Source organism: Perca flavescens, chromosome 14 (assembly GCF_004354835.1).
Source record: "Perca flavescens isolate YP-PL-M2 chromosome 14, PFLA_1.0, whole genome shotgun sequence".
Taxonomy (NCBI): domain Eukaryota; kingdom Metazoa; phylum Chordata; class Actinopteri; order Perciformes; family Percidae; genus Perca; species Perca flavescens.
The window spans coordinates 28599548-28613613 of NC_041344.1; the positions used below are offsets into that span (position 1 = coordinate 28599548).

Genomic DNA, 14066 nt, shown 5'->3' on the forward strand with positions numbered 1-14066 from the left:
GAATAAAGTGGTTTCATTTAATACATCTGGCTGTTTCCCCTGACTCTGACCCAGAGAACACATTTACACTCTCTGCTACTGTGCATTTAAAAAAATCACAGATCACTATTTCACTCATGTTACACTGTGCCATGAGGATAAGCCTGGCGGATGTTTTTCTCACACTTCTCGTGAGGCAGGTAAGCTGAGAGGCTTTTCTTGTATTTTCCTTGATTAGGCACGGCTCGCTGAGAATGAGCCAAAACAGGATGGTGGTGTGTTGAGCAAAGGACTGTAAAGGTGCTCTGATAGGTATATCTGTTTCTCAACATTGGGCCCAAAAAAAGAAAGTAGGACAGAGCATACAAAATGACAGAAACATGGATGATAAAACTATACGACTTGTGCCAAATAGTCTCCTGTATTTTTAGAGCAGTGATACTTTCAGCTTCATGTTACACACAAGCATGAAATCACACAGCTCACATATGCCAGCGCATGAATGCCCACAAAAAACACGCTTGCAGTCTCAGACTTTTTTATTTACTGCTTTGGCACCACACGACAGGGACATGGGATATATTATGATGGAAAATTCCTGGTCCTGGTTTCCTGGATTAATACGGACCAAATATAAAGTGTCAACTTCGATTTGGGTATTCACGTGAAAATGAAAAGGGAAATTCAGTTGCTCGTGTTGAATCAGAGTACAGAAACAGCATGATATCCTCATGAAAGGGGGTTTTGCTTTCACTGGCTGTTCCAGTGGTTGTGACATTTAGTGCTGTCACGCCTGCCAACAGAAGGCTGGGATTAAGCTAGTTCATGTGGTAATCAGCAACATTTAGGAAAAGATATATGATTGACATAACAGTAATTCAACCTATAGCTAGAACATGGGATTGCTGTCGTAACCCTTAAGTGTCTGGTTGGTGTTTTTAGCTGTTCTGGTTGGTTAGTGAGCCTGTGCTGAAGTTATCGCTAGCTCCTTGGCTAACCGCCTTCACTTTTACCAGCAGGTAGTGTAACGATGGTCAAGCATCAGGGGAACAGAGGCGAAATGTTGAATTTTTCTTCTTTATTTTTCCTTTGGAAAATAAATCAGAACATTGTCTTCAGACTTTGGTGTACACATTTACAGCATCCGATCAAAAGTATACAGCTTCTCTGCCAATCGCTCTTTCAGCAATAGAAAATGCATACAAAACCATCATCTAAATCATAACTTTTAAACTTCTCATATAGAATGGCATAACTGCAGACTAAATGCATAAAGTTATAGCAGTTCATTAAAACCTAATTACATTATGGAGCCACATACCTTTGGAAAGTAAATCAGAACATTGTCTTCAGACTTTGGTGTACACATTTACAGCATCTGCACAAGCAAAATATAAAGAATGCATTGCGTTACATACTGTAGGCTACATGTTCCACGTCAATATCCAATTGTACACTATCAGTGCTTGCTAGCAAGCAAGGCACACAGACAGAATGTTAACACACATGGAACGACAACTAATTAACGTTTGGGAATACTCGCTTAACATACACTGTTGTCTCATACATATACCGAAACTATACTGAAATTAAACATACACACATGATAACACGGAGGAATATTGCTCCCAATGTATGGACGTGACTAGCGGAGTTTATGGCTAGCCACGTTGGCCTCAGTACACAGAAACTCACGGTCAAAAAGAACAAACTTTCTGTCAAACCATGCAAAGTGCAGTAAGATTGTTAAAGTGCATAGGAATAATATAACACATTAGATACATTGAAGTTATCAACCTAAATTTACTTTTAGAAAACTGATATACCGGGTGAAGTACTTTGTACGATGAACCTACCCGATCAAAAGTATACAGCTTCTCTGATCGGGGAGGGAAGTAACGTGAGACTACATGCAGCAGATCTGTAGTACACCATTCCGCCAAAGGTGGCTCCATTCAAAACTATAAAACAAGGCTATTCATTTTTTGGCGAAAATCATATATAACAATACAATACATTTTTAACTCTGTTACAGTAGCAAGCAAGACACAGGAACTTGACTTGGGTATTGAAGAGTAGTAGCATTTATTCACTGAAATATAAAGGGTACATACAGTGAGCTGCTACGTTCACAGATATAACGTTACTGCTAACTTCATACTCACCGAAAAGAAACCCAAAAAAAAAAACTTTTGCATGTGGCCTGCAGCTGCCGCTGTGTGCAACATATATGGTGTGTATGTTGCTCTCACAATAGCCAAAAAAGTTCAAAAGCTGCATATAAAATTACCCAGATGTCTTATCAGCACTGCTTTCGCGTTATGGGGCCCATAGTGGAGGCACACTAGAGACCTCCGCCGGCCGAGCCGTCTACTTCCGTTTAGTGCTCCGCTAACCTAAATAGGGATTAAATCATTTAATCGTGCGGCTCTTCTAGACTTTCCAAATCTTATCAGACCACTAGGATCAACTTCTGATAGTGAGACAGGGTTTGTGACGCAAAATTGTTTTTATTCAGATTTATGATTCACAGACATCTTTTACGCCATGTAAGTCTATGAGGAAAAGTCTTTTTGGGCCAAAGGGCATCCTATTCTGTCTAATTCATTAAGAAGAAAAAAAAGAAAAGACTTCCAGAGTCCTGGAGCTGGCAAGAGAAAGTGATGACAAGTAGATATGAGACAAAACAAGGTTCCCCACAGCCTGCTATGTGGATCAGGGTCCATTTACCCCTGGGCAAGATTAGTCATCTTGGGGAATGAGCACAAGTAGGTATTAGCCCAGTGACACAGCTCCATCTCCTCTCCCCTGGCTTACATAAAACCCTGTCTGGAGCTTCCTGGATTAAGTAAACGCACTGTGGTAAACGAGGGACTTTAATGCCACAGGAAAATTTTATGTTTTGTTAGTTTTGCATCAAACTAACGATCAGTGAATTGGCCCTTAAAGTGAATATATGTAACTTTTAAATGTTTCTGAAACTGTGTAATGTTCCACCTGATGATAATAAATTACCTGTAACAGCAAACAAGACTAACAGTGAAAAGAACACTATTTTTATATAGTTCATATTAATGCCTCTGCCCAGATCTGATTTTTACTGCAAAATGATTTACGGCAGGTAGACGTCACTACAGAGCACACATTCTGACGGGTCACAGGCTTCGGCTGAACACCGGCGATGTCTTTATGTAGGCCTAATTGTATTTTAATTTTATTTTGCAAGTGGTCTGCTGTAGTTATGGCTGATTCTGGGGCAGGGCCATAACAGAAAAGAAGGAAATGAAACGAAGAACAACTAAAAGCTCAAAAGGGAAAGTAAAAGACAAATGGCGAAATCCAAGTCACACTCAGTTGGGCTTTCAACAGATTGAGATAATTACGGGATTGTAAATGATGCAAAACTGACCGAGAATTGGCCCTCAGGTATGTTATGTCTATTTAATTCATAAAATAACTTTAGATTGCACAATGTGATTGTACAACAGTAGCCAACATTAAATTACGTCCCCCTTCCATTTAGCACAGACGTTTTATTCCTTTTACTCTGTGTTGGCTTACTATTGTAGTTTCACTTGTCGCCTTGTACTTGTGTAAAGCACCCTTGGGTTTCATGAAATGTGCTATATTAATCTAATTTATTCCGTTGGTTGCTACAATAATCTCTTAATGCTTTGGCTTGTGACACAGTGACAGTGATGCCCGGTTTAGCTTACGATACATCCAAAGTAGGCTAAGTTACTGTATGCAACACTTGAAATTAAATAATGCATCTGTAACGTATTCGCTTATTGTATATGAATGAATTTCTGTCTGAGCAAACTATGTGACCTCCCTGTAACACTAACTCCTAGACCTTTACGACAGTAAATGTCGTAAAAACACTACCGCTTTTGTCCGAAGGGGCCGTTGTAATCAACACTAACTGAAAGTTACATATAGCCACTTTAAATTGAGCTGAAGAACCACAACCAGAGGATACAGCAGTCCAGTCTTGGTGATGTATTAAGGTTTTCATCTGCTTCTATTACTGCAAATAACATTTGTGAAATATTTTTTAACAGCTTTCCAATTGTAGAAACTAGAGCTGCAAAGATTAACTGATTAATTGTCAACTCTTAAATTAATTGCCAACTATTTTGATAATCGATTCGTCGGTTTGAGTAATTTTTTAAGACAAAAGTAAAAAAAATTTGATTCAAGCTTCTTAAATGTGAATATTTTCTAATTTCTTCTCTCCTCTGTGACAGTAAACTGAATATCTTTGAGTTGTGGACAAAACAAGACATTTGAGGACGTCATCTTGGGCTTTTGGGAAACACTGATCCACATTTTTCACCATTTTCTGACATTATATAGACCATCGAACAATCGAGAAAATAATCAACAGATTAATGGACAATGAAAATAATCGTTAGTTGCAGCCCTAGTAGAAACAGAGTGGGTCCATCTATCTCTATCTGTGAGGGTCAGTATCATTTTCATAATATTTCATAGTATCATTTCAGCACCAACAAATCACTTACGTATTACCGTTTTTGAACTGTGCATGAGAGGGTGTTTGTTTTATGCATCTCTGGGTTTTTTTTTCCCAAACAAGCGATCCAACTGATACAACTGCAAATAAAATACCCAGCCAAGCCTTTTTTTTTTTATCCAGTAAACAGCCTCCCTGTTTTTTGAAAGAGTAGAATATAGATATAGATAGTGTCTTTATTGTCCCATAGGGATAATCATTTCCACAATTTCCAGAAATGTGGTTCTGTTTTAGTTCCTGTCTGGTTAATATTTTGAATCTTTGGAAAGTTTGTTTTGTGTTCATGTTAATAAATTCCCACTCCAGTCTATCTTTGTATTTCATTTTGGCTTTGATGATGTTGTTTTTTTGTCTGTCTATTGAGTAGTTTGAGAGTGGCCCAGTCCTTCTGCGTGAAAGCTTTATGTTTTTCTTTGAGAGTGTGCTTGATATGGGGGGTGATCCAGGGTTTAGAATTTGGGTATCTGGTGATGTGGGAATAGTGGTGGTGATGCAGAACTTTATGTAGTCCATTAATAGTGAGATCCACTCATCCAGACTTCCCTGAAAAACGCCGCAGTCGGTGCAGGCGAGAGAGCCCTGCAGCTGTGTGATGGCATCCTCCGACCACTGGGTGATGCTGTGGGTTTGTGGCTTGGTTGAGTTCCAGTTCTGGTTTGTATTGCGGGAGGAGGAACACAACATTGTGGTCAGAGAAGCCGAGTGGAGGGTGAGCCTGAGCGCAGAAGGCATCAGTTATATTACCATAACAGAAGTCTAGAGTGTTCTCTTTTCTTGTGGGAACATCCACGTACTGTTGGAAAGACGGCAGTACATCACCGTGGCTGCATTTATTAAAAGTCCCCCAAAATGAACGCTGGTGCCTCGGCGTACTTGGCCAAGATACTCAACTTTGACATGAGACAGACACAAATGCTGTTCACGAGCAAAATTCCAGCAGCGCAGAAAAGATGCTTCTCTAAACTCTGTGTTCCATCGAGAGTCTTTCCACTAAAGTCTTTCCATCCAAACATTTCTATAGGCAAACAAGTTTATACCTGTTCCGAAACACACAGGAGAGCACATAAAACCATTTCCGGTCCCACTCACCCAGTTCACCTCCTGTTCCAGCTGTTACCCTACAGGAGGCGCTGTCAGTCACTGCCATCTAGGACAAAGCCTTTCAAAAACAGTTTCTTCTCCTCTGCAATACGGACCATAAACTACTTGGCATCTTAGCCATCTATTGTAAAAAATAAAGACAGTGGCTGTATTTGAATCCACCCATGATACTAGCAGTGCATACTGATTTGGTCAAAATGCAGCATGTAGTATGCAAAACAAAAACTACTGTACATCTGCAGTATGCCAAAATACCCGAATGTCATACTGATTAGGAGAAAATCTCCAGTATGCATCAGACCAGTCCAACTCGCCAACGGTGTCCCACAGTGCAAAGGTTGAGTGTTTCAGCGCTAAAGCGATGAGACGTTTCCTCTTGTGCCACCTTAATGTTCATGTGTGGTTTTAGGTGAAATATTTCGGCACCAAATAGCATTAACCTGAAAGTGCCCCTCATGACAAGAGCCGTCAATCAAAACTCCCAACAGTGCCAGGGGCAGGACGTTATAAGTTATAAAGAACTTAACTTATAATACTAGTTTAGTTTAATTTAAATATTCCACAGACCGTTGTACAGACTTATTTGGTGTTTCCAATGTGTCATTATTTATTATTATTTTCAAATAAAAATATCTTTTTAGGGGGTCCTATTATTGGGGTTGTCTTATATTCGGGTCAATACGTTATAGGTGTCAAAGATCAACATGTTAGAATTGTCTTTCTGAGCTTATCATGTTGACATTAGCATTTAAGTAAGTAGTGTACAGCCTCAGAGCAGAGCTGCTAGCATGGCTGCAGACTCAGTGTTGTTTCTACTTGCGTGCATATATGTGTGTGTTTACGGTGATGGCCCATTTCTACACTGCTCCTTTGACACACAGCAGAGTTGTCTTGTGCCTTAACAGCAAACACATGGATCCTATGTGCAGCTCTCTTTTTTGACACCCCGTATAGTGGAACGACAAACACACAGTATTTTTAGCTTGGCAGCAGTTCACGCAAAATGGAAGTTAGGAAGGAGCATAAGAGGGCCTTGCATGATGTCAAGAAGAGTGGTGCTCTTCACCAGCCTTTGACACTTAATGTTTGAGGGGGCTGTTGTGAATATGATCAAGGAGTCTTTTGTTGCCCCTTAACTGGAAGGTCCTTGTCCTTTTGCCTGTGAATATCCTCAGCTCGCTGCACGTGTCAATGTAGTGCTACCAGTGTGAGGGAAATGCACAGAGAAGGTCAAATAGGCAGCTTGCAAAGAACCACAGAGTTTGCTCACAGACAGCCTACAGAAAAGATTCCACATCAGCGACCATATGTAATTAACTGTTTTAGGTAGGTAGCAATAAAACTGTATTTGTCCGTTCTCTTGAATTCCTGCCTCCAGCCACTGAAACTCTCTCGATCATGCAGGCCTGACCCAGAGGTTGCCAATTTATGTTTGTGTCTTTGTCTGCCGCTCTAGTACAAGCGTGTGGTTTTGGCGTGGAAACAAGAGAGGAGGACAGAGCTGTGGCGACGCGGGGGGATGGAGCTGGATGTGGAGGAGAGACAGGACAAAGACGAGGAGGAGAGGATGATGTATTTCAGCCTAAACAAGCCATAAACAGCTGAGGTGAAGAGTTCATTCCAGGGTAAGGACATGTATATAACTTCTAGTTCAAAAGTATAGAAATATGCTACAATAGAGCTCTGGCCACAACAAGACTCTCTTCTACGGTCATATTACAACTGGAGTTTCACGTGTCCATGAAAAGAGATTCACAGACTCTACATTCTAATCGGCCAGTGCGTGATTTCAATTTTTCATTCTTTCATTTCATTTAATGCACTCTGCTATCACAAAAAATTCTCTAAGCCCAATTTACCGTGGTACCACGGACATTTCACAGTCTGTTATTGTGCCTCGGGCCAGGCCTTTCTCACTGCCATCCCCGCAAGACCAAATAAAGTCAAGTCAATTTCTGGTTGCTGATGTCATCTCCACCATTTAAATGATTGCCCTATAATCAGCCCCGTTCTGCTCTGTGATTTGAGCGGCCGGTCCAATCTGCCCTCACCGACTTCTGTGGGACCGATGGCAGAAAAGATGAAGGGACGTATGGCATCCTTTCATGTCAATCTCTCTCTGCACGGTTATGAAAACTTACTGTAATAGCTTAAATGTGTGTGATGAATATCCTCATTTTGTAGCTAACACAGTTCACTTAAACCAGCAGCTTGGCTTTGTATATGGGTACTGCCGTATAGGAAGATATATAGATGAATCACAAGAAACAAAGACCCATGAGATTGCGATAATGTTTCAAATGTAATGAGGAAAAACAATTCAAAGGATGGGTTGAGCAGTGCAACTTGTTTCTGCCCTACAATGTTGTAATTATGTGATCAGAAGACACCAATTAAAGCACTCTAGAAAAAGCTTTCCCTTGTCAATAGCTGCTTAAGTGGCTGAATGTGGACGGGGCTAGTATTAAATAGGATATTGTATTTAGAAATTGGACCTTCTTCAGAGAAAATTACTTTGAATGCCTATAATTACTCTCGCAAATATATCCACAGGGGGTGTATACACAAATAAAACATAATATGGATTGCCACAATATTCTGCCACAACTCCTTGTGTTTAACATGTGGTAGCTGTCCTGATAAAAACCGGTCCCTAATGTATGTGGAGTCTACCAGAAGAGCTTAGCAACTAAGGAGATTTCAGGTTATGAAATGCAGAGTGCATGGTATGTCGCTGACAAAGAGTGACCCGAAAGGTCAAGAGTCTCTGGCAGACCCAGATGACTGGCCTGCTGCTGACCCCAGAACAGGCCTGTCACTCCATCAGCTGTCAGGCTGCAGAGAGCCACAACAGAGAACAGCAGTCTAGTCTGTGGTCAACCTACAGCATCAGGAGCAACAATCTGGGGTTAAATACAATACAGTTGACAAGAATATTCTGCAACTATGTTATATTTATATATATATATATATATATATACAGTGAGGAAAATAAGTATTTGAACACCCTGCTATTTTGCAAGTTCTCCCACTTAGAAATCATGGAGGGGTCTGAAATTGTCATCGTAGGTGCATGTCCACTGTGAGAGACATAATCCAAAAAAAAAAATCCAGAAATCACAATGTATGATTTTTTTTAACTATTTATTTGTATGATACAGCTGCAAATAAGTATTTGAACACCTGAGAAAATCAATGTTAATATTTGGAACAGTAGCCTTTATTTGCAAGTACAGAGGTCAAACGTTTCCGGTAGTTTTTCACCAGGTTTACACACACTGCAGGAGGGATTTTGGCCCACTCCTCCACACAGACACACTCGACCCATCTTCAATGCTCTAACTGAGGGAAGGAGGTTGTTCCCCAAAATCTCGCAATACATGGCCCCAGTCATCCTCTCCTTAATACAGTGCAGTCGCCCTGTCCCATGTGCAGAAAAACAGCCCCAAAGCATGATGCTACCATCCCCATGCTTCACAGTAGGGATGGTGTTCTTGGGATGGTACTCATCATTCTTCTTCCTTCAAACACGGTTAGTGGAATTATGACCAAAAAGTTCTATTTTCGTCTCATCTGACCACATGACTTTCTCCCATGACTCCTCTGGATCATCCAAAAGGTCATTGGCAAACTTAAGACGGGCCTTGACATGTGCTGGTTTAAGCAGGGGAACCTTCCGTGCCATGCATGATTTCAAACCATGACGTCTTTGTGTATTACCAACAGTAACCTTGAAAACGGTGGTCCCAGCTCTTTTCAGGTCATTGACCAGCTCCTCCCGTGTACTTCTGGGGGGATTTCTCATCTTTCTTAGGATCATTGAGACCCCACGAGGTGAGATCTTGCATGAAGCCCCAGTCCGAGGGATATTGACAGTCATGTTTAGCTTCTTCCATTTTCTAATGATTGCTCCAACAGTGGACCTTTTTTCACCAAGCTGCTTGGCAATTTCCCCGTAGCCCTTTCCAGCCTTGTGGAGGTGTACAATTTTGTCTCTAGCGTCTTTGGACAGCTCTTTGGTCTTGGCCATGTTAGTAGTTGGATTCTTACTGATTGTATGGGGTGGACAGGTGTCTTTATGCAGCTAACGACCTCAAACAGGTGCATCTAATTTAGGATAATAAATGGAGTGGAGGTGGACATTTTAAAGGCAGACTAACAGGTCTTAATATATATATATATATATATATATATATATATATATATATATATATATATATATATATATATATATATATATATATATACACACTACCGGTCAAAAGTTTGGGGTAACTTAGAAATTTCCATTCCACTCCATTCCAGACAGAATACCTGCTGAGATCAGTTGCATTGTTTTTTTAACCAGGGCAGCAGTTTTCAGATTACATTATGTGCTTACATAATTGCAAAAGGGTTCTCAACTGTTGTAGACAGAAGTGTCTGAAGAAACACTTGAAATCCATGTTTTTTGGTCTAAACGTCATACCCAAATTAAAAGTGGTACAGCTCCCATATACTTTGACACTCAGGGGTGTGCCTGATATCATTGGAAAGGTGATTGATGTGGGTTGGTTTGTGTATTTGAGAAGTGTTGTATTTTGTAGTTTTTTGGCTTTTTTATTTGCACTTTTCAAATAGAAATAAAAAACGCACAGACATATTTGTAGAAAAGAATTCATATAAAATCCATTTTTTGAGTCTTTTGGTGTCTGGATTGTTTCTGTAGTAAGCTGAGACATGTGGCTAATGCTGTGTTGTCTGTCACCTGTCAGATGTGTTTACAGCAGTGTATTCTAATCACTTTACAGATGTATGACTTGGACGGAAATAAAACACCTCCATTCTAGCCTCTGTAACTCTGTGTCAGTGAGGCCTAGAATCACCCTGACACTTGTAACAAAAACTTGAGAATGTTTCCTTTCCAATGATATCAGGCACACCCCTGAGTGTCAAAGTATATGGGAGCGGTACCACTTTTAATTTGAGTATGACGTTTAGACCAAAAAACATGGATTTCAAGTGTTTCTTCAGACACTTCTGTCTACAACAGTTGAGAACCCTTTAGCAATTATGTAAGCACATAATGTAATCTGAAAACTGCTGCCCTGATTAAAAAAACAATGCAACTGATCTCAGCTGGTATTCTGTCTGGAATGGAGTGGAATGGAAATTTCTAAGTGACCCCAAACTTTTGACCGGTAGTGTGTGTGTATATATATATATATATATATATATATATATATATAACACTTTAGTTTGTTGTAAATACTTGATAAGTTCTAAGGAACTGCTAGCTCATTTTGAACTATGTGTGATGTAGCATAACTGCTTGTTTTCTCTAAAACTTAACAAGCCTAATATTAAATTTAATAAAAATGCAATAATATCCTCCGACTTTAGCAGAGGCACTCTTTGTTTCAGGCAAGGCACAGTGGGGGCATCTAAAAACACATTCCTGATGGCATTAGCTTAAGCCACGTTTTGACACAAGCCCTAAAGAACTTACTTTAGACTCTTGTCTCTATAGCCTAAACAAGTTCCTTAGAAGGTTCCTAGTTCTGGGGGAATGTTTCTGCGGTCGAAACACGGCTTTGAACAAAATATTTAGCATTGCTCTTGCAACTGGGGCCCATTTCAGGAAGGAGGTTTAGCAAACTCTGAGTTGATTTACCCGGAGATGGGAAACTCAGTTTTCGGTTCCAGAACAGCTGATATGAGTTGGTTCAATCAACTCAGAGTAGGTTTACTCAGAGTTAAATGCGTTGACCACCACTATAAAAAGGCAGCATGCATGGAGCCACGATACTACGATTCACCATTGCAACAACAACAAAATGTACCCCTCTGGAACTAGAAATACTCATGCACACATATGGCGAGTTTGAACATATATTGTGTTAGAAAAAAGTAACATGGCTGCAGCTGCAAAAGAGCGAGAATTGGCATGGGAGAAAATTGCTGCTCAAGTCAACTCATAAGTTCTGATATAGTGTATTAATTTCATGTTTAATCACAAGTATAATATTACTGGTGAAAACTGGTGGACGTTAGTGATATGAGGACGGATAAGGTTATGTACATATCTGACGGACTGTGAAGAAAAACAATTATCTGAAAATGAAAATGTATCCAGCCGGGGCCTCAATATCATCTCCCGACGTATGTTTACCATCCTGCAAAGTAATAGCATTACAGCTCCTTCATCAACGGGATCGTCGACAAATGGGCATGCCACGTTTGACAAAAAAACATTCTACAGTCTGCCTAACGGAGTTAATAAACCAACCCTGTTGAATACAGATAAACTGCGCTAAAATGCACCTGATACAGACTAAATGAAAGCGCAAGCGGCATTTTGCGGCTGGCCGCTCTTGCGCGTGCCGCGGTCAAAGTTCAACATGGTTCAACTTTGACCACGGCACGCGCAAGAGCGGCCGCGGTGCGCTGTGACGTGCATTCAGGTGTCCGAAAAAACAGAAAAAAGTTAACACCGAATACACGTGGATCCACAAACGGAACATGGACGAGAGGTTGATTTAGTCAGCGATCTCCCAGAGCTGTACGACACAAGTTCGAGGTCGTACAGAGACCTCGGACGCAAAACTATGCTGTGGTGCATATTTCCACCATAATAGGCATGCCAGATGTGTAGCTTATTGTAGCTTCCTAATCATACATTCAATCATAATCATTCAGGTTGGTTTTAGCTATGTGAAAACAACATGGACATGTCTCGACTGAAATACAATCATAACTATGTTACATTTTTTCTCAGATACTTTGGTGCATTTGTTAGATAATAATTTGCATTTGCACAACAGTGAGTGCATTTCTTAAAACAATTGGTGTAAACTGCACCGCATAGTGACTGACCTGCAAAAGCGTGTATTTTGATTGAAGTCTTTTGTTTACATGTCCAAAGCAAGTATTTATACCAATGACCCAATCAAACTGACAAGCCCTTACGCCATTGTTTATACCAAGATAGTCAATCTGCTTTGTGTTGTTTTCCATATTTAACAGTTCACTCTGTAAGTATAGTGTAATGAACAATGCACATGAAAGGGAGCACTATTCTCTATGTGACACATTATTGTCATCTCTGATCTGAGAAATGTGCCAAAGCAACTGAGAAGAAGTGTACTGTTGTCAGCTGCGAAAACCAAATACCAAGTTGATATACAGCTCCATACAGGTATTTATCGGATATATTTGTATTTGTATGTTTATATGAAGTAAAATATGTTTGGACTGATTCACACAAGTCATGTTCGTTTTCTTTGAAGTTCACATATAGGTAGTTAGGTATATGGCCGTTACACAGAATAACTACCCATTTCCAAGTGCGTAAGCTCCAATTTTGGAGGAATTAATTGCACATATGCATTAAACAAAGTGTTTTCCAGAGTATGAATAAATGATGATGAATGTATGAATTCAGGCTCATATTAGCTTTATTATAGCCAACTGCAATAACTGCAGACATCTTACTTACGTATGTAAACATGCAATGACACATAGTGTTGACATGCAACATTTTATTTAGAAATGAAAACCCATTCATAACCCATCCGCAAAATCGGAGGCCCAACTCTCAGCAGACTGTCTACTCCCTGTTGAGCCAAAATGACCCCTGGAACCGGTCACAGTGAAAGCGGAGCTCCTGCAGCCAGAATTCCCCCAACTGCTCTCTGGACCTTAGGGTCTCGTGCACCCGCACCTTTCTTGCTGCTGCTGCGGGTGCCTTCATCCGTCTTCTCCTCACAACCAGGGCAAGTGCCAAGGCTTTCTTTTGGTTCAAAGTCAGAAACATCTCCGCCACCAAATCACTATTGTGTATCCTACATATGTCGCGTACTGCTCGTCTGATGTAAACACCGGACGCAGGCGTGACGTGCATCCAACTATTGGCGCATGTATGACGGCGGCAAGCACAACACATCGTTGGGAATAGGACAACCTAGCGGCGAGCGCAGCGCACAATGTGAACGGGCCCTGAGACAAACTCAAGGTTTATTGAAGAAAACCTGTTACTGACCAGGTTAAGTTCACAGACTCCATTACCATGGCAACTGACTGAGGTTAAGGGCGCTTTCACACCTGCCTCATTTAGTTCGGTTGAATCGCACTAGAGTTCGTTTGTCCCGCTGGTGAGGTTCGTCAGGGCAGGTGAGAACGCACCATTCACACTCGGGTGCGCACCAAAAGCTGACCAAACAAGCGTAACGAGGTCTGCTTGAAGGGGTGGTCTCGGTACGCTTTCAATCAAACTCTCGAGCGGTTCATTTGTGGTGAGAACGTGATCCGTACTCGAACCGTACCAACTATACATACTCCGTCTCAGCTAATGTCTCCTGTAGTCAGGTGTGTATAGCAATCTGCAATGCAGTAGAGCAGCAAACTGTAACAGCTTGCAGTGTTTCTATCACAGAAATAGACTGTAGTCAAGCTTGCCGTCAGTCACTCG

The 14066-nt window shown here is 40.8% G+C and overlaps 1 protein-coding gene across 2 annotated transcripts in view; it reads right to left on the reverse strand.

Moving 5' to 3' along the window:
• Positions 1-1291: 1291 nt before the first annotated feature.
• The window catches only part of LOC114568018 (uncharacterized), a 141866-nt gene continuing 129091 nt past the window's right edge, over positions 1292-14066 (reverse strand). The window contains exon 4 of one of the 2 annotated variants that reach the window (XM_028597358.1): positions 1292-1357. In XM_028597358.1, the coding sequence (XP_028453159.1) occupies positions 1349-1357 (9 nt within the window). In that variant the 3' untranslated portion in view covers positions 1292-1348. The remainder of the gene's footprint in view (positions 1358-14066) is intronic. The other variant, XR_003694246.1, reaches the window with a different exon arrangement.